The 27214-nt window shown below is 40.7% G+C and overlaps 1 protein-coding gene across 1 annotated transcript; it reads right to left on the bottom strand.

Annotated features, from left to right (window-relative positions):
- Positions 1 to 2200: 2200 nt before the first annotated feature.
- On the bottom strand, positions 2201 to 2764 carry LOC149243356 (uncharacterized). Its single transcript, XM_089371196.1, has one exon. The coding sequence runs from the start codon at positions 2762 to 2764 to the stop codon at positions 2201 to 2203; it is 564 nt and encodes a 187-aa protein (XP_089227322.1).
- Between the last annotated feature and the right edge of the window lie 24450 nt (positions 2765 to 27214).

Below are 27214 nucleotides of genomic sequence, written 5' to 3'. Positions count from 1 at the left end.
GCCCTTGGTGATAAGGTTAATATTCGCACCTCTGCCCCCACGCTTGGTCTTGTATTTCTTGTAAGAATCCTTATCTCCTTCTTTCTTCGTTTGCTTTGTTCCTCCTTGGAACATTGTAGCCACTATATTTCCTCCTGTAGAGAGTCCTGTCAGGAAATGAATGTCATTAACATAAACGTGATATTATTTGTCGAGCCATAGCGATCTCCCATGCATCATGCTAGCTAAGAGCTCTATGCATTTCATTGCTGCTAATTGTGTGCCGAAAATAGTTAAGTTCATAAGATTTATCATTTTTGATCACTGGAGGCATTTGAAATATTTTTTAACCCTGGTTGTCATTATTCCATATCCCTTTGGCACATGTTCTGTGTATACTTCCCACTTCAATGATGGAAATTGGAAAAAATCAGAGAGATCATTATCCATTAATGTTGCTTTATCATACTTTCCACACAAATTCTCTACCACTGTAATTCACTCATCCAGTCGATCGTTTGGGACTGAAATAATTGATTTCGTCATATTTTTGTGCCTTTGGTAGACAATCATGATCGGAGCTTTGGAATCTCTACCTCTTTGCTGTTGCTAGTTCTCTCAGAGCGAAATTAATGTTTTTCTGTCACCTGTGTTTGAAATTCTGAAACTCCCTACATTGCCATGCAAATTAAGTAGACAAACTTGACACGATGTTTCTGACTGGACTTGATAACTAATTACTATGACAACTTTCCCTATGCTTCTTAATCATGTTATGCCACTGTCTGCTAACCTGGATCTAACTGGTATGACGTAGCATGGGAAAGGACAGAGTGGGCCGCATGGTTAATAAATTTTCCATAATGGTGTGTAATTATTAGCTAATTTATTCCCCAACAGGAAAAGATTTTACAGAACTCTACCTGACAGGTGTATTATTGCCTACTTATTATGGAAAAGACAAGTAATACAATGAAAAAGACTCGTGGAACGTGCGACTATCCCCCCCACCATAAGTGGGTTGTGGTGACATGATATTATTTCTGTAACCAGATTGACATGTGCTATATATTTTGAAAAAATGAGAAAGACATAGGATGTAAAAGAGTATGCTATTGAATCATGTGACTCACTATGCATTTATTATAGATTGACTATGTATTATTGACTAAAACCTACTTGCGGGCTTGTTTCCAAGACCCCTTTAATTTGATAGCGTGATTGTGGATTTGTAGAAAGGCTTCAGGCGTGCACCGTTCACCCATCTAGACAACAATATTCCATCTAGGTGCGCTAACTTCACCGCCCCTGAATCTTTAATATCCGCAACTATGAATGACCCCAACCAATGCATTTGAAGTTTTCCTAGAAACTTTTGAAACTTACTGTCATACAGTAGAGCATGATCCCCTATCTTGAAGGTTTTCTTTTTTATGTGTCTATCGTGCCAAGCCTTCTATCTCCTTTGTTCAACTAATTGGTGGAACTCCACTAAAAACCTTGATTCATCCAACTCCATCAGTTGTTCCATTCTCTCTTTCAAAGTTGCATCATCTGTCATTTTGGTGGCCTAAGAGATAAAAATGCTCGGGACAATGAATTCTGCTGGTACTACTACCTCTCTACCATATACTAGTTGGAATGGAATTTTCTTGTGTGTTCTCTTGACTGTCATTATGTAAGCCCATAGTGTTGCTAGTACCCATTCATCCCAATCGTCTCGGTTTGCTGACACAATTTTTTTCAAACCCCTCTCGAGTATTTTATTAAAGGCTTCAACCATTATGTTGGCCTGTGGGTGGTATGGGTTGCTTTTGTGATATTGGACCATGAAGTTATTTAGGAGAGATGCGATAGTTTCATTAATGAAATGCATCCCTTGATCAATGGTTAAGACTTTTGGACATCCAAATCTTGATATAATGCACTCAAAGATGAATCTTGCTGCAGTATTGGCTGTACAATCCTTGACTGGCGCTGCCTCTACCCATCGAGTAAGGTACTGTGTAGCGGTTATGATATATCTAGCATGGGAATGACATGCTGGTGGCGTGATAGTGCTAATGAAATATATTGCCCATTTCTCAAATATTTGTACCATGTGAATTGGATTTAGGGGCAGTTCATCCTATTGAGATGGCTTCCAAACTCTATGGCAAACATCGCAACTCTTTGCATATTATTTAGCGTCCTTGTGGATGGTGGGCCACCACAATCCATCTTACAGTATCTTCCTTATAGTATCTTTGTCCCCGACATGGCCTCCCTCAACTCCAACATGGCACTCCCATAGCAATTCCTGCCTTTCATGTTGAAGGAGACAGCATCGTAGAACTTGATCGAGGCCCAACTTGTATAGGTGTCCTGCAATTAACTGATAATCTGCCGCTCTCACTATTAGGTGTCGCTTCTGCATTGACGTGTATCCCTCCGGGTAGTATCCTGTTGTTAGTAACAAAACAATATCCTCTAAGTAGTCTGGAATGGCTTCTATTCGGAACAAGTCAGCATTTGGAAGTTGGTCATCTAAAGGTCCTTCATTTTCTCCTGATTCTAACCTTGATAGATGGTCTAGCCCCACATTTAACCTTCCCAGTTTTATGACCACTTCGAAGGTGAATTCTTGGAACAATAGTAACCACCAATAGATTTTGTTCTCCAACACTGTCCTGTTCACTAGGTATTTTAAAGTTGAGTGGTCTGTGAAGAAATTGAATGGTTCCCCCAGCAGATAGTGTCTAAATTTTTTTGGGGAGTAAACCATTTCCAGTGCTTCCCTCTCCATTGTTGTGTAGTTCTTCTTGGCTGTTGATATTTTTCTAATGGAAAAGTAGATTGGGTGATCCATGTTTCTTTCTCCAAGTTGGGCCAAAACTGCTCCTAGTGCTATTCCTGATGCATCAATATGTATGTGAAACTGCTTATTCTAGTTTGGGTATATAATAATAGGGGTGCTTACTAGTTTTTCTTTTAATTTGTTCAGTGTCGCTTGATAAGCCTCTGTCCACATGAAAGCTTCTATTTTCTTCAATAGTTTCTCCATAGGAGTTGTAATTGAGGCATAATTTTGAATAAATCGACAGTAATATCCTGTATGGCCCAGTGCTACTCGTAGTTGCTTTATGTTATTTTGCGGCTCCATATTTACAATTGCCACAACCTTTACGGGATCTACACACACCCCATCTTTGCAAACAATATGGCCCAATAATGTTTCGAATGGAACTGCAAAGATGCATTTCTTGAGATTTAATGAGATTTGTAACTGCCTGCACCTTTCAAACATGACCCGTAGTAGACTGGTGTGTTTCTTTAGCAAACTGTACACCATCCAGTCATCCATGTATACTTCTAAGAACCTATGAATATAATCTCTAAAGGTAGTTATGACAATTCGTGAAAAAATCATTGGTGCGTTATTCAGACCGAATGACATTACATGATAGGCATATGACCCCCATTCTGTCGTGAATGTTGTTTTCTTCTTATCTTCTTCCACTATATGGACCTGATGATAACTTGAAAATCCATCAGTGAAGGAATATGCCTCATTCCCCGCAACATTGTCTAGAACTTCATCACTAAACAACGTCGGGAATGGATCATGTACACATGCATTGTTTAGGCTCCTGTAATCTACACAGACTCTGATTTTTGTGGCATCTTTCTTGTTCTGTATTACAATCGAGCTAATCCATTCTGCTTCATCCACTAGGAATATAAGTCCGGCTTCTAACATTTTGTCAATCTCTTTCTTGACCTTCTCTTTCACTCTTGGGTTTAGCCTATATGGTCTGTGTTTCACTGGATGGGCATTTAGTTTAGCACGATCTTCATCTCTCCAATGTCCCCTTTTATCCCTTTTAATTCAGCCACAGAGGCTGGAAATAAGTCTTCGTATTCACGCAACAGATAAAAAATCTCCCTAGTTGTCTGCTCGTCCCAATAATCTCCGATGGATGCCATCTTAGGTTTATTCTCTGAACCAATGTTATGCTTCCACAGTTTCATTGGGAGAAAGTGTGCAGTGTCTCCTGAAGGGATTTCTTGAATATCCTGTTCACCTTCTGTTTCTTGAAATGTCAGGTGTCTCAGTCCTTCTAGTTCAACCCCCTCTAGATCTGCATTTACTTTGCTGCAAGATATGTATTCTAGATACCTTGCTTCATAGAAATATTGTAGGAATTTATCGTCAATGCAACCTTCCTATAACTGTATTAGAGTAAATAGGATCCTTTTAATGGAATATAAGGTTTCAGTCATGCGTCGATCACTATCTTTAAACGAGAAACTGCTACTGAATTGTCTAGCCATGATATCCTAATATGCTGTCTGTCTATGAATTTCCTCCTATATATACCATGCTTGTGTTATTGTACCTAAGGTATGTATGAATAAATGCACCCAAAGTTCCTTCAGTACTTTCTCTCTTTCCCATTTCTCTATGTAGTCCTCTAAATGTTTTATGGTCTTTGAGTTTCCTCTATATTTCACCTTGTCATGTGGCCAGTCTCCTTCTTGTCTAAACCTCTCTCTCATGGCTCGCTTGATAGTCTCCCATTCACGCAAAGTGTTGTGATGCGCTTTCCACCACCTTGTCGGGGTGGCGTGTAATGCAATATCTAATAGTGGGACTTTGTGATATTCTCTTATGTTTATGTCCACTTTATTTAAAAAAAATTCTACTGGTTCAATACCGTGGAAGGTAGGATATTTGCTTACCTCTGCCCAAATCCAGTTTATCCTGCATATCTTGGCGTAGCTTCTGGTATCAATATCGTATCCTCCTTGTTTCCATGCATCCCAAGCAGATTCTGAACCAGAATCTGAACTTTGTATGCTCCTCCAACTGACTAATCCTCTTGCTGTGGGATTTATGTAGTCTTCTCTTTTTCCTGTTGTTAGCCTATACAAATGATCTAGCATTCCTGACTTGTCTCGGCCATCTAAAGGTTCCATGAACCTTGGTCCTTGGTATGAATCTAGCAGTTGTATTACCAACATTCCTTCTACTTTAAAAATCATCAACTCTTTCTTTAGGTTGATGATATCATAGTTCTCGTATGCCTAGTCGATACTAAGGAGTGCTGGGTACGGATCCTTATCACCCATTATATCAATTACTTCAAATTCAGTATAAGTTTTTACCCCTGCTATATCTACTTCTACATCTTCCAACCTTCCAATTTGCAAGATGCAATACTCACTCACCATCCGCAGTTGTATTGGTGAATATTTAAGTTGTGGCTTCTCCAGCACTTCCCATGTTTTTCTAGGTAGAATATTTACATTTGACCCAAGATCTAAAATTGTATCCCTTCTTTGGAATCTTGCGACTTGAGTAGCTATTTGGAATTCTCTACCGGTCCTCTTCTTGTTTCGTCGTACCCTTCTCGAATGGGTAGGTTCGCCGATATGGTTTCCTCTTTCTCTTTGTCTTCTGGAAATACTGCTTTCAAACTCCTGCGCAACTCCTTTAACATCTATTCATTATCAACAATCTACAAAAATATCCTAAACCATTCTTTGATTGGTCCAGTGTTACCTACTATGTGTGAGTCTTCTTTCTTGTCTCCTTTTATATTTGCTAACCCATCAAATAATTTGGTTTCTTCCTGATAGTATTTCTTTTGTTGGGTGGGGTTGTATGACTGCTTTGGTGATGCTACTTGAACAATTGAAGGCTAGTCTACCATACCCCGATCATCACCTATATTCTTACCCTCTCTGTTAACTATATTTATATTAGTTACTGGAAGCTATTTAGAATTTCATGGTTCTGCATTGATCAAATTAGTCCCACTCTATTTGATTCTTTCTTCCCATTTTGCGATTATCTCAAGACAATCTTCGGTGGCATGTGTATTGACCTTGCATTGTAGGCACCAAGGCATTCTTGGGAGTGGACAGTATCTGGTGACATGTCCCTCCTGATCACAATTATAACACCTTATAGGTCCCCTCCCCCCTGCTCTTCATCCCCTCATACCTCCTCCTTGTCCCCCACGACTAGATTCATTGATTCTAAAGGTGGATCTATTTAGCCGCTCTGCTAAGGCGTCTAATGTTGAACATTGGTCAGTGTGGTGTGTTTTGGATGCGCATAATTCATAGTAACTATTTTTAGGTATGTTGGAATACTTTTTTAGTATTGGACATACTCGTGGAAAATGTCCATTGTTCTTGCAAACTTCACAGTAATCTTGGGTGTTTCAGCCCAAGAAAGCTCCTTGCGATCCTGTTAGAGTCGGTCTGGTTAGTCCTCCGTCAGAGATCAAAACTCTTTATGCATTTCATGTTTAGGTGTCCCGCTCCATTCACTCAGCTGCATTCCACTAGGGGCATGCCATGATCTGACGGAGAAATTCATGCTAGTCATTTCCCCTCATGTTTGGCTCCTGCTGGCTTATGTCTTTATGTCAAATAATCAAAAAGTCTATGACAGTCAAGTTCTGGTCCTTCAACGGACAAAGGTCATTTTTGGTCATTTGGTCTAGGAATTAAAACAATTTGGTCTTTAATATGCCCAGTAAAGCCATGCAGGCCAGAGGGATACTCTTGAAAAGTAATGACCTGCAAAGTTTCACCATCATATTGATAGACTTCGACTATTCTTCAAAACTCTGTTTTGAAGAAAAGTCAAATAGTGTCATTTGTGACAAAATTTTCTAAAAGAGTTGACAGTTGATTTCTTCAGGTGCAGTCATGGTTCCCGTGAACAGATGCTCTGTCATGAAATCCCTGCAAAAAGTGTCGAAAATTCCATCGTTTGAGCCAAAATTTCAGAGGAAAAGTGAAAATCAGGGTTATATTAAAATCAGTGAAAAAGTGTTGAACAGGACATTAGAAAAGTGGGTTTTTCAAAAATTAAAATTAAAACATGACCTCCAAGGCTATATATACAAGTTTTCATCAAAATCAAAGGCATTGTGCTAATCCAAGCCTTGGAGAAACGTTGCAAAAGGTGTGAGTGTGCATCGTGAGTGTTTGAGGGAGTTGGAGGCAGTTTGAAGGCGCGCGGCGCAAACAGATCCCGCCAACAGTGTTAAATTACAATGAGCGTGGCGCATACCGAGCGCACGGTGCACTGGGCTTTGCACGTGACACATAGGGACAAAACACCCAGAACTTCACCAAATCACCTCAAATCTTTGTGGATCTCATCTATTTGCAAGGTAGGCTCGAAACATCCCTTGTGCATCAATTTTTTATGGGTGATATAAGGGTTTTTATGCCTGTAATTAAATGCAAAAAAATTTCATAAAGCAAACACAAGAAGACATCAAAGAAAAACTATTCTACTAGGGTTTGTGCCACAATGTTGTTGCTGCCAAGGTTATTTTTCCTACCCTACCCTTGTTCCTTATTCCCCTATTGCATTCTTCCTACTATCACTACCTTAAACACTACCAAACTCCTTATTCCCTTACCCCCCCCTCCTATCACTCAATACAAACTCTAAAACTCTACCTTGCCAAAAAACCAAGCCCTACCCTATCAAAATACCCCAAAGCCCCCTACCTATCCCTAAACAAATTTCTCCCTATAACCCCTATTCCCATTAAATTACTCCCCTCCTAATACTCCCTTGTTTCATTGTTCCCCTTGGTGGCAGATTATCAAAACAACATAGCTTTCATCGTCATCAAAGGGGCAGCCTAAACTCAGTTTATAAAACAGCATTCATGGCATCCGAGGTTTCATCAGAGTATGAGGAGGAAGCCCACAATGATACAGCTTCAGGAGAACAGGCCCCCAGGAGACATCACCGGAGTGGAAAACATGTTAGAGATGAGCCAAACACCCTCACCGAGTTGCAGGCATGCCCTCTTGCTATGTCATGTTTCCAGCATTTAGCATGTCTTGAATTTTGTCAAAGGGTGGCAAATGTTAGAGTCCATCATGAGTTGGCCCGTCTTTTTGCAATTCACCTACATGGAGGTCAGTCTATCTTGGCTGGGGTCACTTTCAAATTGACACCCGAAGCCATATCAGTGGAAACAGGCATACCAAATGTTGGAGAACAGTGGCATAAGAAGAAGAAGGTGGAGAGGCATCATTATGAGCCTTACATTAAGGCCAGTTGTTTCAGTCAGCTCACGAGAGTTTTCCCATTCAAATTTTTGAGAGATGAGTATGCTCCGCTCATGAAATTGATCATGAAGTACTTCAGTTGTGAGGGGAGGTTTTCTCACCTTTATGCCAATCACATCAGGTTGCTCATGCACTTTACTAGGGTGCGAATAATGAACCTCCCATTTTTAATTTGCGGGAATATAGAGAGGATGAAAAATTTCATGCAGCACAAGACCCCTCGACAACAACTCAACAATGTTTATCACTTTGCTCTTATCCAGATTTTGGTGGACCATTAGTTGGGATTGTAGGGTATTTGTTGGGAGGACTTCATCTCCCGTGACTTCTTCAGCGCTCCACAGGTAGTATCAAAGGCAGAGCATGAGATAGGTGGTCCATCACATCAACATGAGCGCCATGAGACTGCTACTATGCCAGTAGTCATCACCTATCAGAGAGGCAGTAGACCCTTGTTTGTAGCAACAAAGCAAGTGTTATCTCCACCCGGGGTGGAAGGGGCCTCGCTTCTGAGATCAGCATCACATGAGCAGGGCAGAGGTAAGGAGCCAGTGCAGGAGGAAGGGCCATTAGGTGAACGAGAGACTGAATTCGTTCTCCTCCATGATGATGAGACATACAGAACCAACAAATGCAGAGCTTACAAAGATCATCCAGGAGCAGCAATCAATGATTAAGGCCTTATCCCTTGACTTGGAGAGGGCCAAGTGGAACATGAAGTACCTAGAGAAGAGAAACAAGCAGCTTGAGGATTAGCAGTCGATTATGGAGCTGCAAAACATTCGTGAGCATCGCCAAGCTGCTCAAAGGAGAAGAGTTGAGCTCACATCATTGGAGCAAGAAATCAATGAGGATCGGGAGGCCCATCTCGAGAACGTGAACATGCACTTGGAGAGGCTGTTGGAAAAGGCCGATCAAGACCTTGCCTTGTTGAGACACATGGCTTATCATTAAAGGACACGAAATATGAGTGCACGGGCCCGGATAAGGAGTTTGAAAGCAAAATTGAGGAAAGTAACAAGAAAGGCAAAAGAGGCAAAAGAGCAATATAGAATTTGAATCTTTGCTGAGTCTTCCTTGGCACATCATAACACCCCATAGAGAGCCTCCACCCCAAATTTCAAGAAATTTGGGGAATTTTTGGTCACATGACAAATTTTTGGGCAAAACACAGGGTTTTTAGCGCGGCGCTAAAAATCTAGAGCTCCAAATGAGGAATGGTTTGCATTTTTGGATTCAGCATGGAAAATCATGACTACTGGTGCCGGACAAGAATTTTTTTCAAGATATGAGTCTCCAAAAGGTCAAAAAACACCCAAAAATGGCCTCTTTGCCCCTTTTTTGACACACAGGAAGCAGTCTTGGGAGAATGGAGATTTGGAGGGGCAAATGAGCACCAAATTCAGAAATTCCAGTGGGGTTAGAAAGTAGATAGGACATGCTTTCCAACAAGCCCACTTGGGCACATTTTGGACACCTAAAAGTGCCCCAAAATAGCCCCCAAAGTAGCGCAACACACAGAGGAAAAATTGCCAAATTTGCTTCCGTTTCGCGAAATTTCGGTTCGCGACTTCTCCAAGTGGGACCGCTCATCTACAATTCGGTTTTTTGGCACCAAAGGTGGCATTTAAAGTATTTTTTCTCCAGATTTGCTTCTATCAAGTGGTGAAGGAAGGCAAACGGTCACCCAAGCCAAATGTCATGTTTGTAGCACTGCACCTGTAGCTGATGGTTGGCTCTTCATCTCCATTTTGTAATGATTCGAGTAACTCCCCAACCCTTGGGCATTCTATCTCTTCCTTACACATTCTATATGTTGTATGCAAGCTATTTGCAAAGGGTTGGTTAGTTTGTAACTTCTGGGAGACTGTGGGAAAGGAACTTTGTTTCTTCACTGTGTGTTTTTGATAGAGAATTAATGAAAGGCAACGACTCTGTTTCATGAGATTCTTGTGGTTGTGAGTGTAGCAAATGTGTCTCTTATGTTTTCATATGTATTTTGTTATGTTTCATAATTCAATTCATGTTCATTTTTAGTAAAATTTTCTGAGTGAGATTAGGTAGAATTCAATTTTATTGCTCTGCCTGTGGGAAAATTTCATGTTCAGTGTTCTTCTTCTGTTGAAAAGGATTCATGTTCCTGTGCCCTTTTCACACTCCTCAACAATCTCTCCGTTCCGCGTTATTTCAAACTAAATTGCTACACTTTCCGCTTGCCTTGCCTCATGAAGTAATCTGTGCCTTTGTATTAAATTCTCTGTTCTTTGCTGATCGTTGGTCCCATACCATCCCAAAAGCTCGGTCATCCATAAAAATCGTTTCTTGTATCCATATTCACTTACTAGCCTAAGATGAATATTTCATTGTAAGTCATCTTAGACCATTTTTTGCTTATCTATTGACTGAGCGTGACCTGGAGAGAGCCCTCTCCTGTTCTGGTATGGCTAGCTACCAGACTGAGCGTGGTTTGTGGTTACCCTGAAATTTTTCTTCCTTTAGCCCAGGGCAGATTTAGGTGCTAACATAGTGGCAACTCCACTGGGGAAAAAATTGAAATCAAATCCCCTTGTTTCATAATAATTCTAAGCTTCCGGATGATGAGCTTAGGATTGGAAAGGTTGAGTAAGTTGGTTGTGTCCTGTGATTTTTCTCAATAGCACGCTGGCTTCGAGACGATATACCAGAGCCAATCCAGACCCGGATCCTCCTCATATCTACGAAAATCCCAATTTGATTCCTAGACTCCTTCGTCAAGAAAGCACCATAACTCCTGTGTTCAAGTCTCATTCATGTCCTGATATTTTTGAGTATCTTGAAGAGCTTGAGTTTGACGAACGGTTTGAAATATCATTGTTTGAGTCCAAATCCGAAAGGGCTGTTGACTATACTGTCCCCAATCCTCAATTTCTTGTAGACCTCGAAACAGAAAGAGCTAATCGGTTAATTGATAATTATATTGCAACACAGCCCCAAACTCCAATTGCTAGCCCCTTACAAACTGTGCACACTCCTCCAACACCTCCAAGGCCAAATCCACCGAGAATGATGGCTGCCCGTTTCGCACCCCTTGTTCTGCCCCAAGTTCTAGATGATATGCCAGCGGATTATCAAAGTAAAATCCCATTTTTTGATGGCACTCCTAACAACATTACTGCTCAGCAACATGTGGACAAAATGGTAGACTTCTATGAACTCCATGAGATCGATGCAGAGAACGTGGCAATGAGACTCTTTGTACAGACATTTGCAGGTGATGTGAGGAAATGGTTCAGAGGTTTGCCGGCAGCAAGTATCACTACCTTGGTTGAACTACAAAGACAATTTTTAAATCGATGGGAAGTGAAAAAGAATCCCCTTCAAATTCTGGTTGAATATGAACAAATCAAACGAAACACTAGTGAGTCGGTCCAAGATTATTGTGTTAGATTCAATACAGTTTATAACGAGATTCCAGATCATCTAAAGCCACCTGTGGGACTGGCTATGATGAAATTTCTGGATGGTTTTGATGCTGACATGGCCTACCAATTAAGAGAGAGAGAACCGGCCACAATGGAAGACATGCAGAAAATTGCGGTCAACGTTGAAGCGAATCTGTTGTCTAAGAGAGCTAGAGCGAAAGCAGAAAAGAAAGTCATGGTTAAGGAAGAGTCTTCTTCAATGGATCAACTACTCAAAAAGGTAGAGCAGATGCTTGAAAGGGTGAAGCTCGACAAGCATGAGCCAAAAGTTAGAAATCCTAACTTCTGTGGCCAACAGCAACCACAATATAGAATAAGACAAAGAGATCAGCGAGCCCAAGAGCAGACAGCACAACAGCCGGTACAAACACCTTTGCAGCAAAATTTTGTGCATGGACCGGAGTCAGATGAGGACGGGAATGTAATAGGTGAAGAAAACCACCTCTTTACTCAAGATGAGCTGCCTACTTACATTACCGAAGAAGAAGAGTGTGCGGTGAGTTCAGCTGCACACAAAGACACGGATTTCATTCTAGCTAGTGACACTGTTTTAGAAGAAGAATAAGAGGAGTATCAAAGGGGGTATATGAATGCTCTATCCACATAGCAGCAACGATATTCACTTAGAAATAGAGATGTGCCAGCTAAACCAATTCAGAAAAAGGAGGAGGTTGAAACAACAAAGAATGACTCATCAGCTACACAAAGAAATGGAAAAGAGGCAGTTGGTCCAGAGAGCAGTAAATCAACATCAGCAGAACAATCACATCAGCAAGCCGCATCAAAAGAAAAGGAAAGGAAAGAAATCCCAGTCAAAGAGGTAGAAAAGACTCCCGCTTTTAGCTTAGAGAATGAAATTTCTAAGTTAAAGGTATCCATCCCCTTGACTGAAATAATGAAGAACAACAGTTATAGAGGACAAATATCTAAAATGTTGAATTTGGACCCAATATCCGACATGGTAAATGTAGAAGATGATAAACCTGAAATGATTTTTGGACCAGCATCGAATGGTGAGTCTCCTGACATCGATGTGCCACCCTTCTATATCAGTTTACGATTGCATGATTTTGTGTTACATAATGCCATGTTCGGTTTCGAAGCTTCTCACAATCTCATGCCCAAGGCTATCATGGATAAGCTTGGTTTGGACATCACCCGGCAATACCATGATCTCTATTCATTTGATTCCAACAGGGTGAGATGTATAGGACTCATCAAAGACTTGGTTGTGAGTTTGGATCAGCTTCCCATGAAAAATGTTTTGATGGATGTAGTGGTAGCAGATATTCCTCCAAGGTTTGGCATGCTTCTTTCCAGGTCTTGGGTAGCGAAATTGAAAGGGACACTACAACTGGATTTCTCCTATGCAACGATCCTGGTGTTTGGACAAATGAGGAAATTATATCGGGAACAAAAAATGAAATATATGATCACAAGCAAGGAGAAACCTATAAATAATCCAATTAACTATGTACATACTGATTTAGAGTCTTTTGTTTTGTTTTTAGATAGTTTAAATGATATAGATAGTCAGATAGTAGAAGCAGATGATATTCCGGAAATAACAGAAAATTTCAGAGAAATTTTGAAGAAAGAAGGACAAGAAAAGCAGAAAAATGTTGGGCAATCAGCTGAAAGCAATGGACAGCAAGCAGGCAAGGCACGGAAAACAGATTTCCAGCACTTACAAGAGGAGGAAGAAGGCTTGTGGACCATGGATTTTGATGGAGCAGTAGGAAATGATGGCGTTGGAATTGGAATTTGGGTACGCAGTCCTTTCTCCGCCCCAAACAAAGTGCCTAGCAGCGTGAGGGTTTTCTCTTACAAGCTAGCCTTTGAGTGTTCAAATAATGAAGCTGAGTATGAAGCTCTAATTGCTGGCCTGAAGATTCTTAGAAATCTGAATGCTAAAAGGATTTCGGTATATGGCGACTCCGAATTGGTAATACAACAGGTCAGAGGTGAGTATCAAGCAAAGAATCCTAGGATGCGGGCCTACCGTAATGCAGTTTTAGACATCTTAAAATTATTTTCAGAATACACCTTGACATGTGTGCCTCGTATACAAAATAGTATTGCTGATGCTATTGCCAAGGCAACAAGTAGTTTGAAGATCCCCATGAACTTGAGCAATAAATTCGAAATCCATGTCAAGCATCATCCAACCATTCTAGACAATCAGAGATATTGGCAAGTGTTTCAAGATGATGAGGAGATTAAGGATTTTTTGCAAAACAAAGGCAAGTTCAAAGAAACCTCAATTGATGTAGAAAATGACGATGGCAAAGGGAATGGTACAGATGACGTGCAGATCAATGAAATGGACGTGTTGCAGCTGAGAATAACATTATTCCTAAAGGCTTGATACCTCTAGAATAACTTTTTGATCATGATGATGTAGCCCGCAAGCCAACATTGCAGCCAACAGAGAAGGGTGTAGAAGAGGTCAACATCGGAACAGCTGCCAATCATAAGTTGGTAAAATTGTCTAAAGAATTACCGCCAAAGATCAAGGACAAATATATCAGTTTGATGGCTTCATTTGCAGATGTGTTTGCTTGGGAATATTCTGGTTTAAAGACCTATGATACCAATATTATTTAGCACACGATACCCATCAAGCCCAATAAAAAACCATTTAGATAGAAGCTGAGAAGGATAAATCCAAAGTTGCTGCCATCTATTGAAAAGGAGGTAAACTGGTTGTACAATTCAGGTATCATTGTGCCCATCAGATTTTCAGATTGGATCTCTAACTTGGTGCCCGTATGAAAGAAGACATGTGAGATCTGCTTATGCATTGATTTAAGAAATCTCAATAAAGTTTCATTGAAGGACAACTATCCACTGCCCAAGATGGACCATATACTTCAGCGAGTAGTGGGGGCATCTCGTATGTCACTACTTGATCGTTATTCTGGATATAACCAAATTTCTGTCCATGAGGCTGACCGAGACAAGATAGCATTCACCACTCCATGGGGAACCTTTCATTATGCCAAAATGCCTTCCGGTTTAAAGAATGCAGGTGCCACATTTCAGCGTGCAATGGACATAGCTTTTGTGAATTAGAAGGATGTGTTTTTGGTGGTGTACTTGGATGATTTGACAGTGTTTTCCAAATCTGATGAAGAGCACATGCATCATCTAAAAACTGTCTTTCAAAAGTGCAAAAAATATGGCTTATCACTGAATCTGAAGAAGAGCTTATTTGCCATGGAGGAAGGCAAATTTCTTGGGCACATCATTTCAAAGGATGGCATTTGTATTGACTAGGCACGTGTGCAAGAAATTCAACAAATCGATCTGCCCCGGAATAAAAAAGAGATACAATCGTTCAATGGTAAGATGAATTTTCTGTGTCGCTTTGTGCCTAATCTTGCTGATCTCTTAAGAGAGATGACCAACATGCTCAAGAAGGACAACCAAGTGAAATGGACAGAGGAGGCTATAAAATCTTTCAATTTGGTCAAATTGGCCCTTTCTTCAGCTCCTGTTCTAGTCAGCCTGGACTACACTCAGGATTTCATACTGTTTTCATTTGTTTCGGAGCGCACTATGGCAGCAGTATTATTGCAGAAAAGAGATGATCATGAAAGACCCATTGCATTCTTCAGCAGGGCTATAAGAGATGCAACTTTAAAGTACATCATCATTGAGAAGCAAGCCCTGGCACTGGTGAAGGCATTGAAGGATTTCCGGGTATATATTCTACATTCTCACATTTTGGTCAATGTTCCTAACACTGCTGTAAAAGATGTTTTAGTGCAGACCGATCCAGAAGGAAGAAGAGGCAAATGGATTGCAGCCTTGCTGGAATATGATGTGGAAATAAAGCCCACAAAGCTGGTCAAAGGACAGGGATTGGCAGAGTTAATGGCCGAATCAAACTTGCATTCCTTGGACATAAATCTGATCGCTGCTATGTCCGATGAGAATGAGGAAATATCATCCATTGATGTATCTGAAATGTTTGCTCTGTCCCCATGGTATTCAGATATAATATATGTGCTAAAAAATCTATCACCACTGCCCGACATGACTAGAAATAAAGCGAGAATACTCAAGTTGAAGACTGCCAAGTTTTGCATTCTAAATTCTACACTTTATTGGAAAGATCCTGGTGGCATTTTATTGAATTGTTTGGTGGAAGAGGAGGCAAAGAAAGTCATGGAGGATTTCCACGGAGGAGAGTGCGGTGGTCACCTTTTTTGGAAGTCAACAGCAAATAAAATTTTGAGAGCAGGGTACTATTGGCCCACATTGTTTGCTGATGTGTACAAGATGGTCAAGCACTGTCATAAATGTCAGATTTTCGAAGGAAAATAGAAACTACAACCTTTGCCACTTAAGCCTATTGAGGTGAGCGCTCCTTTCTAGCAGTGGGGGTTGGATTTCATTGGTGAAATTCATCCCGCTTCTTCTGGACAACATAGATGGATCCTTACAGTGACAGATTATTTCATAAAATGGATTGAGGCAACTCCCACCAGACAAGCTACAGATACAGTAATCATTTCATTTCTTGAACATAACATCTTGTCTCGCTTTGGTTGTCCGAATAAGTTAATCATTGATAACGCATCAACTTTCAAATCAAAGAGGATGGTAGAATTTTGTCATAAATATCACATCATTTTGGGTCACTCAACTTCCTATCATCCGCAAGGCAATGGATTGGCGGAATCTTCGAATAAATCATTGGTCAACATCATCAGGAAGCTGCTGGAAATAAATAAAAAGAGTAGGAATAAGAGGTTGATCCATGCGCTTTGGGCAGATCAGATCAGTCAGAAAAAAGTCATTGGTATGTCACCGTTTGAGCTTGATTATGGAGTTGACACAGTATTTCCCACCTCTCTTGCTATCCCGGTAGTCAGACTTCTTCAGAAGGCAGGAAGTGAAGAAGATCCCATGCAGAGAAGGTTGAATCAAATGGTCCACTTGCAACAGACAAGAGAAGAAGTTTCAAGAACACATCCAAATTGCAGGAGAAAATAAAGAAAATCTATGACAGAAAAGCAAAGGCCGATAGATTTCAGTTGGATGATGTGGTGCTGAAGTGGAAAGTTCGAGAATCTTTGGAAAGGTCCTTTCAAAATTGCAGCATATAGGGGTCAGAATGCCTTTCTACTGAAGGAAATTGGGGGAGATTGTCCTAGAGGGCCGATCTATGGTCGGCTGCTCAAGCGGTGCCACTGTTGATTTATTAACGTTGCTTCCACTGTCATTGTAAATACCATTTTTATTTCAGTTTGGTTTCAGTTTGTCAAGTTAGTTTTTGAGTCATTTCAATGTTAAGTTTAAGTCAATTTCTTGGTCATTTTAGTTTCATAAATAAGTCAGAGTCCTGTATTGTAGTCAAAATGATGACTCCATAGCCTAATGGACAAAAGGTACTATCTAGCTCCTCCAGAGATCTGATGTTCTTGGCACCTCCAAGGAGCTTCCATCCCCCATTGGAGCCAATGTTAGAGTCGGTCTAGTCAGTCCTCCGTCAGAGATCAAAACTCTTTATGCATTTCATGTTTAGGTGTCCCGCTCCATTCACTCAGCTGCATTCCACTAGGGGCATGCCATGATCTGATGGAGAAAGTCATGCTAGTCATTTCCCCTCATGTCTGGCTCCTGCTGGCTTATGTCTTTGTGTCAAATAATCAAAAAGTCCATGACAGTCAAGTTCTGGTCCTTCAACGGACAAAGGTCATTTTTGGTCATTTGGTCTAGGAATTAAAACAATTTGGTCTTTAATATGCCCAGTAAAGCCATGCAGGCTAGAGGGATACTCTTGCAAAGTAATGATCTGCAAAGTTTCACCATCATATTGATAGACTTCGACTATTCTTCAAAACTCTGTTTTGAAGAAAAGTCAAATAGTGTCATTTGTGACAAAATTTTCAAAAAGAGTCGACAGTTGATTTCTTCAGGTGTAGTCATGGTTCCCGTGACCAGATGCTCTGTCATGCAATCCCTGCAAAAAGTGTCGAAAATTCCATTGTTTGAGCCAAAATTTCAGAGGAAAAGTGAAAATCAGGGTTATATTAAAATCAGTGAAAAAGTGTTGAACATGACATTAGAAAAGTGGGTTTTTTAAAAAGTAAATTTAAAACATGACCTCCAAGGCTATATATACAAGTTTTCATCAAAATCAAAGGCATTGTGCTAATCCAAGCCTTGGAGAAACGTTGCAAAAGGTGTGAGTGTGCATCGTGAGTGTTTGAGGGAGTTGGAGGCAGTTTGAAGGCGTGCGGTGCACACAGAGCCCGCCTGCAGTGTTAAATTACAACGGGCGCGGCGCATACCCAGTGCGCGGCGCACTGGGCTTTGCGCGTGACGCACAGGGACAAAACACCCAGAACTTCACCAAATCACCTCAAATCTTTGTGGAGCTCATCTATTTGCAAGGTAGGCTCGAAACATCCCTTGTGCATCAATTTTTTATGGGTGATATAAGGGTTTTTATGCCTGTAATTAAATGCAAAAAATTTTCATAAAGCAAACACAAGAAGACATCAAAGAAAAACTATTCTGCTAGGGTTTGTGCCACAGTGTTGTTGCTGCCAAGGTTATTTTTCCTACCCTACCCCTGTTCCTTATTCCCCTATTGCATTCTTCCTACTATCACTACCCTAAACACTACCAAACTCCTTATTCCCTTACCCCCCCCTCCTATCACTCAATACAAACCCTAAAACCCTACCTTGCCAAAAAACCAAACCCTACCCTATCAAAATACCCCAAAGCCCCCTACATATCCCTAAACAAATTTCTCCCTATAACCCCTATTCCCATTACATTACTCCCCTCCTAATACTCCCTTGTTTCATTGTTCCCCTTGGTGGCAGATTATCAAAACAACATAGCTTTCATCATCATCAAAGGGGCAGCCTAAATTCAGTTTATAAAATAGCAGTCATGGCATCTGAGATTTAATCAGAGTATGAGGAGGAAACCCACAGTGATACAGCTTTAGGAGAACAGGCCCCTAGGAGACATCATTGGAGTGGAAAACATGTTAGAGATGAGCCAAACACCCTCACCGAGTTGCAGGCATGCCCTCTTGCTATGTTATGTTTCCAGCATTTAGGATGTCTTGAATTTTGTCAAAGGGTGGCAAATGTCAGAGACCAACATGAGTTGGCCCGTCTTTTTGTAGTTCACCTACATGGAGGTCAGTCTATCTTGGCTGGGGTCACTTTCACATTGACACCCGAAGCCATATCATTGGCAACATGCATACCAAAAGTTGGAGAAAAGTGGCAAAAGAGAAGAAGGTGGAGAGGCATCATTATGAGCCTTACATTAAGGCCAGTTGTTTGAGTCAGCTCACGAGAGTTTTCCCATTCAGATTTTTGAGAGATGAGTATGCTCCACTCATGAAATTGATCATGAAGTACTTCAGTTGTGAGGGGAGGTTTTCTCACCTTTATGCCTATCACATCAGGTTGCTCATGCACTTTACTAGGGTGCAAATGATGAACCTCCCATTTTTCATTTGCGGGAACATAGAGAGGATGAAAAATTTCATGCAGCACAAGACCCCTCGACAACAGCTCAACAGTGTTTATCACTTTGCTCTTATCCGGATTTTGGTGGACCATCAGTTGGGATTGCAGGGTATTGCTTGGGAGGAATTCATCTCCCGTGACTTCTTCAGCGCTCCACAGGTAGTATCAGAGGCAGAGCATGAGATAGGTGGTCCATCACATCAGTATGAGCACCATGAGACTGCTACTATGCCAGTAGTCATCACCTATCAGAGAAGCAGTAGACCCTTGTTTGTAGCAACAAAGCGAGTGTTATCTCCACCCGGGGTGGAAGGGGCATCGCTTCTGACATTAACATCACATGAGCAGGGCAGAGGTAAGGAGCCAGTGTAGAAGGAAGGGCCATCAGGTGAATGAGAGACCGAATTCGTTCTCCTCCACCATGATGAGACATATACAGAACCAACAAATGCAGAGCTTACAAAGATCATCTAGGAGCAGCAATCAGTGATTGAGGCCTTATCCCTTGACTTGGAGAGGGCCAAGTGGAACATGAAGTACCTGGAGCAGAGAAACAAGCATCTTGAGGATCAGCAGGTGATTATGGGGCTGCAAAACATTCGTGAGCATCGCCAACCTGCTCAAAGGAGAAGAGTTGAGCTCACATCATTGGAGCAAGAAATCAATGAGTATCGGGAGGCCCATCTCGAGAGCGTGAACGGGCACTGGGAGAGGCTGCTGGACAAGGCCGATCAGGACCTTGCATTGCTGAGAAACATGTATTATCATTATAGGACACGAAACATGAGTGCAAGGGCCCGGATAAGGAGTTTGAAGGCGAAATTGAGGAAAGCAACAAGAAAGGCAAAAGAGGCAAAAGAGGCAAAAGAGAAAGATCGACTTCGAATCTTGGTTGAGGCTTCCTTGGCACATCATAACACCCCATATAGAGCCTCCACCCCAAATTTCAAGAAATTTGGGGAATTTTTGTTCACATGACAAATTTTTGGGCAAAACACAGGGTTTTTCTCCCTGTGCGATGCGGCGCTAAAAATCTAGAGCTCCAAATGAGGAATGGTTTGTATTTTTGGATTCAGCATGGAAAATCACGACTACTAGTGCCTGGAGAAGAAATTTTGGCAAGCTATGAGTCTCCAAAAGGTCAAAAAACACCCAAAAATGGCCTCTCTGCCCCTTTTTTGAGACACAGGAAGCAGTCTTGGGAGAATGGAGATTTGGAAGGGCAAATGAGCACCAAATTTAGAAATTCTAGTTTGGTTAGATAGCAGACAGGACAAGATTTCCAACAAGCCCACTTGGGTACATTTGGACACCTGAAAGTTCCCCAAAATAGGCCCCAAAGTAAAGCGGCGTACAGAGAAAATGGCGCGGCGCACAGAGGATAAATTGCCAAATTTGCTTCCGTTTTGTGAAATTTCAGTTTGCGACTTCTCCAAGTGGGCCCGCTCATCTACACTTCGTTTTTTTGGTACCAAAGGTGGCATTTAAAGTATTTTTTCTCCAGATTGGCTTCTATCCAAGTGGCGAAGGAAGGCAAATGGTCAGCCAAGCCAAATGTCATGTTTGTAGTGCTGCACCTGTAGCTGATGGTTGGCTCTTCATCTCCATTTTGTAATGATTCGAGTAACTCCCCAACCCTTGGGCGTTCTATCTCTTCCTTACACATTCTATATATTGTATGCAAGCTATTTGCAAAGGTTTGGTTAGTTTGTAACTTCTGGGAGACTGTGGGAAAGGAACTTTGTTTCTTCACTGTGTATTTTTGACAGAGAATTAATGAAAGGCAACGGCTCTGTTTCATGAGATTCTTGTGAGTGTAGCAAATGTGTCTCTTATGTTTTCATATGTATTTCGTTATGTTTCATAATTCAATTCATGTTCATTTCCAGTGAAATTTTCTGAGTGAGATTAGGTAGAATTCAATTTTATTGCTCTGCCTGTGGGAAAATTTCATGTTTAGTGTTCTTCTTCTGTTGAAAAGGATTCATGTTCCTATGCCCTTTTCACACTCCTCAGCAATCTCTCCATTCCGCGTTATTTCAAACTAAATTTCTACACTTTCTGCCTGCCTTGCCTCACGAAGTAATCTGTGCCTTTGTATTAAATTCTCTGTTCTTTGCTGACCGTTGGTCCCATACCATCCCAGAAGCTCGGTCATCTATAAAAATCGTTTCTTGTATCCATATTCACTTACTAGCCTAAGATCAATATTTCATTGTAACTCATCTCAGACCGTTTTTTGCTTATCTATTCAATGAGCGTGACTCGGAGAGAGCCCTCTCCTGTTCTGGTCGGGCTAGCTACCAGACTGAGCGTGGTTTGTGGTTACCCTAAATTTTTCATTCCTTTAGCCTAGGGCAGATTTAGGTGCTAACAGATCCCACTGCCGCAACTCCTACTCTTGGCGGGGCCCCTGATGATCCTGAAATCCCCCCTGAACTATTTTTGCTTCTCAGCCTCGCGCATTCACTCACCAGATGGCCTTCCACTAGGTAGTGAGTACACCATACATTGGGTCTTACTGGTCGAATCAACTGTAGGTCCTTTAATTTCTCTGTTAGACTGGTGATTTGATTTTGGAGGCCCATGATCGATGGGTCTTGTGATCCCATCCCTCCTCGATACTCATGTGGGTATCCTGCCATGGCTTCTATGCGCGATGCTTGTTCTAACACATCTTGGAGAGTTCCAATATTTTGTTGCGCCAATGGTGTTCTTGTAAGGGGTAGTAGAACTTTAATGAACTAGTCCCTTTGGTATTGGGATCTATAGTATAGCTTATCTTTCCAGTAGCATCCTTAATCCTCTGCATCAATTCCCAAGCAGGCTCTCCTTTTTTCTTGATCTCCCATAGTTTAGATAGTCCATGCTGATCTGTTTGTGGCACCTTAAACTCTTGAACGAAGCCTCTCTTGATATCATCCACTGAAGGATTCTAGTTTTGGTATGCCCATTTGATAAACCATCTTAAATATCTTTCTCTTAATGTGGTCCGGAACTCGATGTGTCCTCCTCATAGTTTCCATGAGAGCTTTCTTTTGGCATCTTCCCCGCAACCTATAAGTGAGAGTCCCTATCATTCTCCTAGCTCCCATATGTCTAGTCGATATCCCTTTCCTGTTTAGTGTCTTTATCTATACTATTTCCTTCTTTCGGGTTCCCTGACACCTCTCCTTCTTGGTGCGGTCCCATACGTCTTTTCTTCAGCACTTGTACCGCTCTGTTCTACCACTTCTCTGCTAGTAGCGCTCTCCTTTTCACCCTAATATCTCTAGCTCTCCGCAATTCTTCTATGTCCATTCATTAATCAGCATCTACATTTCCCCAAACGGTATCATTCTCTTGTTAGGCCTTTCCCCCAGTAATGGGGTTTTATGTTACCATAGTTACTCTGGGTAAAGGTAACAATCCTTCTTCCACCATCAACATATTAATCCAGAAAGGAACTTTGTTCACTAGTTTCCCTCTTAACCCCAATCTGAACACTGCGTTCACCTTTGAAAAGGACTAACATTTTTTCTATAGCAAATTCAACTACGTACCCTTCTATGGTAGTTTGTACCCAAAATTATATTGCCCTCGTCAGCTCAATATCCAAGTGTCAAAGTGTTGAAAGGTCTGCGAGAACCCAGTCTCTACGAGCTGGCTTAACTGCTTCTGACCGACTCTTTACTTTTAACGTCCTCAACCAGTTATACAAGTATTCCGGAAACATACACTTGAAGATATCGTACTGATCACTCACAGCATCTGAGTACAAAATCTCTCCACTCACCTTAGCGATAGGTTGGTTTTGACAAGTAGCCTTCTCTGATATAAACCGATCTACTTTGTTATCCAACCAATCCTGAATCTCCTTCTTAAATATCCTTGACACCATATTCCAAACCAGTTCTTGAGATTTCAGGTCCCGACAATGGAACCATTTGTTGGCACAAAAATGAGATCAGGGAAACACCCTCAACATTAAAAGCTTTTAAGTAGGCCCATCAATGAGGAAATTACACCCAAATAATACTATGCAACTGGTCTAAGTACTCATTCATATTAATTCAACATAAGATCCATTACAACACACATTCGGCATGAAGCCGTGAGCAAATACATAGAATACCATGATAAAATGTTCAAGATCTCAGACCAAGCCCCGCTCTGGTCTTCCCGCCACTACTCAACCTTCTAATAGGGTTCCTTTATACTCCAGACTCCCTCAAATACCAACCTTCTTCTTCATGTTGTTCTCTCCTTTTATCTATTCCTCCGCTGCTCAAATTGCTAGTTCCGTTCGACTGTCTATCCCCTCAGCTGCTTCTCATCCTCCTCCTTGTTCGCTTGGTTGTTTCTGCTTGTTCCTGACACCTTGCTGCAACTGTTCCACAAATGCATGATCTTTCTCCCTTTCCCAGCTGTCTTTGTCGCTACTTGACCGTTGCTCCTGCCACCTGTTTTTCCCTCTTCATATCTCCAAAACTTTCAAAATTCAAAACGAAGGCCCCAATAATATTCCTTTGATGTGATCCTGATTGTGCCTATTGTATAATATGCCTAAGCTTCCATATGTTCATTTTTTTATCGCTAAAATGGGTGGGAGAAGCCACCTGTATGCTTGACATAACATTCACATCTATGGCTCTATTAATTTTTTCTTTGGTCATGGCATCATGCTAACAAGTTTAAACCTACCCTTAAGCTTGTTAGCATCCCTTTGATTTTTCGTCATGCTTAAAGCTTCACCTTTTCTTACATGCAATTTTTCCCAATTGATCTCTTTCGTGTACCTCTTTAGATCAATTTTCTTATTGCACTAGATCTGAGTAATTTAAAATATACTATGGTGGTTGGCCGCTTGGGTTCATGGCACATGTACATTGCTCCTTTCGTTTATGATACCCCTTTAAATTTTTTGCAATGCACTTGCTGCAATATTGCCCAAGGCATTTGACAAACTTTCCTTCATATCTTTTGCTTTAAAGAAGGAATCAACTCTTTATGTTATAGGTGGATTTCCATAGTGGATGAAAATATTTAGTCTAGCTAGAGGAGGGGTCGCAACATCGTAGAGGAGAGGGACTCATAGAACTTACTAGCTGAAATAATTGTGGTTTTGTGACTAGCATTTTAGTGGATTTAAAGAATGCTTAGGTCACGAGGTCGCCAAATAATGAAGGTCAAGTGGAGTATTGATTGGTCCAACTACAGTTTTGTGACTTAGCGACCTAGGAGAAGTTGCATAGTCACGTGGTAGATAAGTCACATGCTTTGGCTTCTCCTTTGAGGCTCTGGAGTGCAACTCTGTGACCCATGGGAGAGGTTGCGACATATGGAGATCTGTTGGGTCCCTAATACTAGTGATTACCCCATTACTATTGTAGTTATACCCATTATTTATATTGTTGTGCCCCTATTACCCCCATATTGTTATTTCTGTGCCCGATAGAATCCCTCTATTGTTATTTTTGTGGCTTTATATTATTATTGTTAGGTCGGCTGGATTATATTGTGATTCCTTAGACTCCTATATATAGAAAGGAGGTTTTGTCATTTGAATCATCCAAGAATTGTTCATTTATGTAATATAAAGGAGGTTTCCCCCTTGAAGAGGCTGAATTCTAAGGCGTTGATCTATCTTTTCTATCTTTTCTTGAGCTGGTTTCATAACATTTGGTATCAGAGCTTTGGCTTCTAGGGTTTCGTTGCTCCAAACAGGTCATCGTGGCATTTTTTCTATAACGTTTTTTCTGTGACGTTTCAAAAGTTGCAAAAAAAATCCCATTTGAGAATAAATTGCATTGAACCTTGGGTTCGAATTTTAGAGCTTTTCGCGTGATATTTGCGGAGATATGATCTGAGGAAGTTGGTCTTTTTGCATACTCCTGAATTACATTTAAAACAGGTGACCTGGGGAAAATCGTCATAACTTTCTCTCTGGGAATCGGATTGAAATTTCATAAGAAGTTATAGAAAGAGGATGGACTGTAGTTTCTTGTATATATTTTTCAGAACCAAAGATCGAAAATTATACACTTGGCACTTCATCCAAGTTCGCTCTTCTGGAAAGGTCTATAATCAGATCATCTTGGGCGATTGTGCATAACTCTTTCTTGGAGAATCCAATTTGGATTAGACTGGTAGCATTGGAAAGAGGACATAGAGAGCTACTACAGGTCACAAATTCAGAACTAGATGATTGGAAAGTACAGAGATACATCAGAGGCATTATCGAGCTCCTACAAAGTGAAAAAAAGTGTGTAGATTTTTTTAAATTTTTGCTTAAGCTTGGTTTGAAAATTTATTTTGAAGGAATTCAAAGGGAACAGTAGAGCATTATTATCGATAACTGGTGCCCCGAGGAAAGAAAATGCAAACACCTAGTAAGGAACCTGAAATCTCTAGCATGACTCATGAAGAAGAGGAAGAAATGCTACATGATATATCAAAATCACAAGAACAAGTGCAACAAATGTCACGCTCACAAAAGTTAACAAAAGCTAAGATAAATGACGTGGAAGCTAAGATGAATGGCATGGAAGCTAAGATGGACAATTTGAAGATAGATTTGAACACAAATTGGAAGACAAACATGGTAGATTTGAAGACAGATTTGACAAATTTTCTACAAGAAATACTTACTAATGGTGAAAAGGTAGTAAAGGAAACTCATGATGAGAACAAAAGAAATGTTAATCATGATTCCATAGATGCTAATGTTGGATCGAAGAATCACCATATTCCAAAAATCGATATGAGGAAGTTTGATGGCAAGGATCCCGCCACTTGGATATTACAGATGGAGCAATTCTTCGATCTCAATAATGTGCAAAACACACAAAAGGTACATATGGCAACTGTATATTTGGAACCAAATCAGTTTGTATGGTATCAATGGCTTTGTTCTCGTAAACAATTTATCACTTGGGCAATTTTTACGGAAGAATTGATAGCACATTATGAGGATACAAAAAGCAACACTTTTTTTAGCCAATTAAGTCTCAACAAAAGGGTTCAATAATGGAGCACATTGAGGAGTTCCAAAAATTGAACATAAGGGTAAAAGATATTCCAGAGGAGCATAGGATTGATGTGTTCATAGGGTCTTTAAAGGATAATATCCAACATGATGTTCGCCTTTGGGAACATGATTCATTAGAGAAGGCATTCAGGTTAGTAAGAAAAATGGAAAACAAAATTATGGCAACTAGGGAGCATACCACTCACAACTATAAAGACGGAAATGTTGTTGCCCCTAGTCTTCCACAACCTACAAGGTTGACACCACAACAATTGGAAGAAAAAAGAGCAAAAGGGCTTTGTTACAATTGTGATAGCAAATACACAAAAGGTCATAAGTGTGCTGAGAAGAAATTATTCTACATAGATTGTGAAGAGGAAGAAGAAAATGAGCAAGAAAGGTCAAAAGAAGAGGATATACTCCAGGAACAAAGCCTAGATGAAGAAAAAATAAATCTGACCATATCTTGTAATGCATTGGCGGGAATTACCACTCCTCAAACCATCAAGATAGAAGGACAAATCAAGAAGAAAAAGGTAATAGTGTTGATTGATTTAGGAAGCACCCACAATTTTATTCATTGTAGGGTAGCAAAAGAATTGAATTGCTTCCTATATCCAGCACCAGAGTGTCAAGTGATGATTGCAAATGGAGGAACAATAAATTTCTCTGGAAAGTGCCATAATATCAAGCTATCCATGGGAGAATATGTATTGACTAGCCCATAGCTTTCCATTCCAATGGGAGGTGCTGATGTTGTACTAGGAGTCCAATGGCTACAATCCTTGGGTACAATAGCTTTTAATTTTCAAGAACGTTTCATCAAATTTCCTACGGAAGGAAAGAAAGTTGAATTAAGGGATATTGCAGGGAAACCAGGAAAGATAATCAGCTCTAATGGCATGACAAAGCTTCTAAAAAAGGAGCAAAGAGGTGTAATTGCACAATTATGTTCGCTAGATGTTTCCACATTGGAATCATCTATTTCTCCAAATCTCCAAAAAGTCCTGGACAATCATTCCAAGGTATTTGAGACTCCCAAAGGTCTCCCACCTATGCGTGATCATGATCATGCTATTCATCTGATTCCAGGAAGTGTTCCTCCAAACATCAGGCCGTACAAATATCCCTATGTCCAAAAAAGTGAAATTGAATGTATG

The sequence above is a fragment of the Pinus tabuliformis genome, chromosome 8 (assembly GCF_031772625.1).
Source record: "Pinus tabuliformis cultivar Carrire ecotype Pingquan chromosome 8, CPIR1, whole genome shotgun sequence".
In the NCBI taxonomy this organism is placed as follows: Eukaryota; Viridiplantae; Streptophyta; class Pinopsida; order Pinales; family Pinaceae; genus Pinus; species Pinus tabuliformis.
The sequence above is the reverse complement of the archived record's forward strand: the minus strand, read 5'-3'. Positions and strand labels throughout refer to the sequence as shown.